Source organism: Neodiprion lecontei, chromosome 7, assembly GCF_021901455.1.
Source record: "Neodiprion lecontei isolate iyNeoLeco1 chromosome 7, iyNeoLeco1.1, whole genome shotgun sequence".
Taxonomy (NCBI): Eukaryota; Metazoa; Arthropoda; class Insecta; order Hymenoptera; family Diprionidae; genus Neodiprion; species Neodiprion lecontei.
In genome coordinates, this window is record NC_060266.1 from 10,063,505 (window position 1) to 10,070,122 (window position 6,618).

At 42.6% G+C, this 6,618-nt stretch overlaps 1 protein-coding gene across 1 annotated transcript; it reads left to right on the forward strand.

Annotated features, from left to right (window-relative positions):
* The first annotated feature begins 275 nt into the window (after positions 1-275).
* On the forward strand, positions 276-3,186 carry LOC107216614. The gene is made up of 2 exons (XM_015653856.2): positions 276-2,656; positions 2,751-3,186. The coding sequence occupies exons 1-2, from the start codon at positions 276-278 to the stop codon at positions 3,184-3,186; spliced, it is 2,817 nt and encodes a 938-aa protein (XP_015509342.2).
* Positions 3,187-6,618: the final 3,432 nt, after the last annotated feature.

Sequence of the window (6,618 nt, forward strand, 5' to 3'; positions counted from 1 at the left end):
AATATTATTTGTTCACAGGCTACCAGGATGCATGACGTGGGAAGGGCGAGTGGTGGACTCTTAATGGGCATCAACAAAGCTTTCAAACACGAAGCTCTAGAAACAACTCCTTGGCGGATCATTGTCAGGGTGTCTCTGGAGAACTGGAGCTTTATCCTATGCAATATTTACTTTAGTCTGTCTCTGCCACTTCAGCATCTTTTGGATATTCTTCAGTTGACCATAAATGACATACGAATGACTTATCGCGATGAGCTAGTGATGAGCTATTAGTGATGGGAGGTGACTTTAACGCCCGTGTGGGATCCCAGGGCTCAGTTCATGAAGATGCCCTTCTAGGCTCTTCGTTACACTCAACTCGTTCATCATTAGATACCACTCACACGGCCAGGGGCTCACAACTCATAAACTTCGGCGACATCAATGGACTCATCCTGCTAAACGGGAGAACCCCTAGCGATTACCCCGCCCAGCACACCTTCTGTTCCTCCTCTGGTAAGTCAGTCATAGATCTGGTTTGGGTTGATCTCGCGGGTGCAAATCTTATAGACGACCTGCAGACTATGTCCGAAGCTACCACATCAGATCATTTCCCAGTTGTAGCAACACTCAACTTTCTCATAAAGACGCCAACCTCTCCTTACTCCTCCGACTCTTTCTCCTCCTCCGTTAAGCTGAGATGGAACTCACCAGTACAGGATTCCTACACAAACGCCATGCTACTGTCTCAACACTTGGGGATCTCATTTGAGACCTCTACGACTGACTCTCTACACACAAACCTCGTCTCGGCAATCATAGAGGCCTCCAAAGAGGCAGGAATGTTAACGCAAAACACGCAAAACACTGTACAATTAATCACTCACAAACCGTGGTTTGACAAAGACTGTCGAGACGCTAAGAAAAAGCTACATCAAACTCTAAGGCTGGCCAGAGCTGCCAAATTTAATTTATCAGAAACTGAAGAATATCTAAACCAAAAAAAGAGATACAAGGAGCTAATCTCCACCAAGCTCAACTCCTACAGGCTCACAGTTGTCCAGAGATTTGCTGACATTAGTAATACCACACAATTTTGGCGCACATATAACAGTTTCAAAAAGCACTCCCACTCGCCCTCTCTACCTCTTGCCACCTGGAGCGAATTTTATAAAAATGTATTCCCGCCTAGAATTATAGACAACACTACCTATTTCGGAGTCTCAGACCCCATACTAGACACATCAATCACGTACGATGAGATTCGCAGGTCAATTAATGGCATGAAAAATGGTAAGGCACCAGGTCCAGACGCAATCACGGGTGAATTCATAAAAAATTTGCCTTCAAACTGGCTTCTCTACATACAATCGATGTTCAATAAAATCCTCGATACTGTGCACATTCCCAGTGACTGGGCTCAAGTTGCTATGTTCATGTTATTCAAAAAAGGAGACCAGTCGGACCCCGGTAATTACCGAGGTTTGGCTATGATAAATGTTTTAACAAAAGTTTTCACTACGATCTTGAAAAACAGGCTAATAAAGTGGATTGATCTGACTGGTGCCTTGCCCGAGGAACAGGCAGGTTTCACAGCCAAAAAAGGCTGCATTGACAATATTTTCTCGCTATTGGCTGCCCTTCAAATAGGACTGAGAAACAAAAAGAGCCGCCTATACGGCCTCTTCGTTGATTTTAGGAGAGCCTTCGACTCCGTGCCACACAGCGCCCTCTGGAGGAAACTCTTTCTCTTGGGTGTCAGTCCAAAAATGATAAGAATCCTGAAGTGCTTGTACGACCAAGCAGAATTACGTGTTAGATCGGAAGGCCGCCTCTCGGGGGCGTTTGAAGTCACGGAGGGGGTTCTACAGGGAGAAATACTCAGTCCTATTTTATTTATTCTATATTTGCACGACATAGTAGATTTCTTTAGGTCTAAAGGTGCACAAGGCATCCAAATCAATAATGTATATGACTTAATAATGCTACTGTACGCTGATGACCTGGTGATACTTGCTAGAACATTCTCTACTCTCAGGAAATCCCTCAGTATTCTTGAGGAATATTGTGCGTGTAATAAACTCACTGTAAACATGGATAAAACCAAGATCATACACTTTAGGAAAGGTGGCCCAAGGGAAAGAAGGAGTCTCTTTTACAACGGTCAACCAATTGAATGGGCAGTCGAGTACGTATACTTGGGAGTGCCGTTTACAAGCTCCACGCTGGGACTTTCGGCGGCTAAATCAGCTTCACAAAAAGTACATTCCGCCGCCGGGGCAGCGCTCTCGACGCTTGCTAGTATCAAAGCCGAGTCTTGGCATGGTATCACAAAAATTTACGAAGCCATTGTAGCTAGCACGCTCCTATATGCCTCTCATATTTGGGGCTTGCACTACCTAGACACACTTGAAAAGTCCCAACTAAGTTTTTACAAGAGACTCCTCCTTTTCCCAAGCGGTACCCCCAGTGCACCACTAAAACATGAGCTCAATTCATCCTATGTAAAGACCGGGGTGCTGAGATTGGCACTAGGATGGATCGCAAGGATTCTTGAGATGGACGAACATCGCATTCCTAAAATTTGCTTCAGCAGACTTGTAATTTTAGCAAACAGCTTATCCACCGATCCCAGTTACAACTGGATCTTGCAGATTAAACAGCTTGCTGGAACTCGGTAATGCTCCACCAACAATCTGGTTCAGCTCATCCAGTGCTCATTGGAAAAGACTGACCCCCAAAATCCTGAGCTCATTCTCTGCCAATCTCAGGAGCCTTGATCTAGCTGCCATCACAGAAAAAACTCCTTGTCAAGTGGCGATTCCCCGTCATCTAAATTCGCCTATCGCATCATATCTCAAAGAAAATCCTGTTCATATGGCCAGAGTACTCGCACAGGCAAGACTTGCCAACAATCACTACTTCAGCTTTAGTTTTAAACGCATGTATTACGGTATAAACCCGCAACTTCTATGTTCAATTTGTAACCTACAAGAAAACGAGAACCTGGCGCACATCTTTCTAAGGTGTCCAGTCTACAGACCCTACAGAGAACACTTCATCGCTCCATTATACCCTACTCACGCTACTGATGATGTCTCCCTGGTCCTCAACATCCTAAATGACCTTAGACCCGTGACAGTAAAAGCCGTTTACTTATTTCTAGCACGCTCGATGAAGCTCAGAGCGTTTTGCTTAAATGACTAAAGGGAATATCAGCGCTCCCTGTGCAATATTCTACTCGTTTTAACAAAAATACTATCCTCAGCTTACCGCCTGACGAACCAAAGTCATTATATAAATTATATTTTATCAAGGAAAATTATTATTATAATTATTATTTTTTATATCGTTAACTGATTAAGGTTTATTTAGTTTAGCTAGTTATATTATATAATTTATACGTTTTACTTGCACAAGACTGTTTTATCCCATGTATTAGTGAAATTCATGTATATCACCTGCTGTAAGCTTAGCTTTATAAGCAGTTAAATAATTAAATAAATAAAAAATTAATAACCAAAAGAAGAAGCAATGATAAACCGACGTACGATGACTTGAAAGATGCATTAAAAACCCTCTATCATAAATGCTCCATGCTCAGAATTAACGAGAAAGCAATGCCAAGAATAGGCTGCGGATTGGATCAACTAGATTGGAACACTGTAAAGCAGTTGATTAAACGCGTCTTTCCAAACGACTTTAAAATAAAAATCTACAATATCAAAAAAATGAAACACGCCACAACGCAATTACCAGAATTGCCAGACGTCATTGAGGAACCGTAGTAACCTCTGATGACCTGTTCATCCGTTAAAATCCACCATTAAAATACGCACACACACCTGAATCGGGCAAACCCGTGGCCAGTGACGTCTCCCTCTCTCAAGAACAAATGGAACCAATGAATAGCAGCCCACGACCAAACTCCACCCATTCAAGCTCCACCCACCTCGAACCTGGATAATTCTACGCGTAAAGCTATATCTATGGCCGCTCCGAGATGCCTCCGCGATCCGTCTGTAATCGCAGCCACTTAAAAACTAAGTCAACAACACGCCCGACCGAATATACGATACTACTCACTACAAGAAATAAAAAAAAACCCAAACAGATAAAATCAAGAGGAGGAAAACGATGTTCTTAATTACAAGAGAGAAAATAATAAAGGATCAAAGGAACTAGTGAATTTAAAAATGATTATAAGATAAAACAATATATTCTCATACACAAAATCTCGATAATAATCTTAAAATAACGAGTATAAACAAAAGGAAAATCAATTACAACCACCTATAATAATCCCGATAAAATGAGGTTAAAATACACACATGAGAATACGATATAGACGTAATATATAAAGGGAGGCCAATGATGAACTTGAACCTATTCCCGCAATCGTTAACACTCCGTTTCTGTAACAAACGAATAAACATCGATTAAGACACCGTCTGGAATGGGAACCTTATAGGCCTTGTACCGACTCACCACGTGCCCATAATTTAATAATAACGAACGAACGATGAAATTAGCTACTCGGTTACCAACATCAACCGTAATTAATCACACCTAAGTAGACGGGCCATTAAGCTTTTGGTAACCAAGGTTTCAGTAATAAATAAACGAAATAAACATACCTAGTCGTGCACCGACGCCTGGTATTAAGCGCCCGTCGACATAGAGTGCCTCCTCCTCCGAAGCCACGTACACCCCAAATTCGCTAGCACATTGCGAACATTTGGCGCCTGTAAAGGTCGCCACCAGACGGGCGCAAGTATCACAGACCATCAAAGTGCCTAAGGGGAGCGCAAATAACGGGTGACGCCCCCGCCTCATATAGGGTCCCCGCTTTATCACTACGCAAGTCCGGCAATATACTCCTCCGTCAGACGGACGCCACGCTTCAAAACTCATGCAAAGCGTCGACTTACAGAACCATTCCCATAAAGTCTTTTGCCGATCCTCCCACAACCTGGCGAAAGGCAAGTCCCAGAGCTCCACCGCCGAAACCACGTCTCGCATTAAATCAGTCAAGAATAATCGCGGTAGAACTAAAACAGCAAACTATATTAAAGCCCCAATCATGTGAACAATTTAAACATGACCAACAAAACCAACCGATATCCATTATGCTTTTCTCTCTTTTTATTTTTCTTCTTCCTCTTCTTTTCCTCTCCCCCGCTCTAAACAAACTACCAGAAACAAGAAAATTTTCTTGAAAACCTAGAGACGACTGAGACCGCAGGGAATTTAGCCGGGGCTTATATAGGGCCTCGAGAGTACCCCCCCCCCCCCCCAAAAAAAAACCTGGTAAGAATTACAAACTAAGGCCCAAATACGCCACACACACACATCACACCAACCCAAGGCTAAGGGGTGGTATACCAGAGGAGGGAGTAAGGGTAAATCAGAACGCGCAGACACGCCCGCGCATAACCCCGTACTCCAAGCCTGCGCGATTCCCCTACGCTCAGCGATCAAAACGAAAATTTTTAAAAACCTTACGCTTCCCCTATTCCGAGAAGACATACCCAACCACACAATGCCCGCTGAAAACCAACCGCTCGCAATTAATAATCCTCATCAACATTATGATTTCAACTACTACATCAACATTTCGATTTTGCAGATGAATCTCTTGGTAAACCAGGAAAATTTGGTCATAATATTCGCCGATAGATTTCAGCCAAATATGCGAACTTTAGAAATAAAGCGAGCTGGTAATATTATTGTCGTAATATGCAATAGAATCATGCCAAATTGGGTAAAGAGCGTGACCCGTCAGTTGTTATGGAACGACGACCTGCCACCAAGAATCCATAATTATAGCGTTCATACCGACTACATCGTTAGCGATATACACCACCGTTAATCTTCTCGATTACGGGAATTATCCGAATAGCATAGTAATAATCAAAGACGTAGATGGCGAAATATTTTCAATAGTTTTTGATGATTAAAATTACAAGGTCAAGCAACACTTTATGATCGACAATCTGGCAATCGAAATTCCTAACGACGATGACGATGAACTAATAAACTAAAACCATGACGAGATCCACTGTCGGGTATATTATCAACTAATTCCAGCATCATAACTAATCATGCCGCGCATAGATACCTTTAGTTAAGTACATCGGATATATACATACATATAGCATACCTCTAACAATAAGATAGGAATAAAGAAACACCCAGCCCTTATGCGGGAGTGACGGCTAATATACGACGAGAAAGTACATCGAACAAGTCCCTTAAAAGAAATGATGCCATACGAGAACAACGCTTTAACCTGTGTGCAAGGGAACTATCACAATGCGAAATAAACGATAATCGAACTGATGCGAAACTATGGTGGTTGCAGCTCCAAAATGTACATCATAGACCTTCAAGGATTTCACGGGGAAAATCATGTCTTCATGATAAAGGAAATCGCAGTGATGAGTTGCTGCGAAGGACCAATACACCATTCGATAGTCCGTATGGAAACAGAAAAATCTACTCTTCCGCCAGAAATCCGAACGCTCAACCAGCAATTAACAGATCACCACCACGGGCTCGATTGGCACGATGGCACCGCCGTTGCCAGTGACGTAACTAAGGCATTAGAGGCAATGTACAAGAACACAAGAATCTACG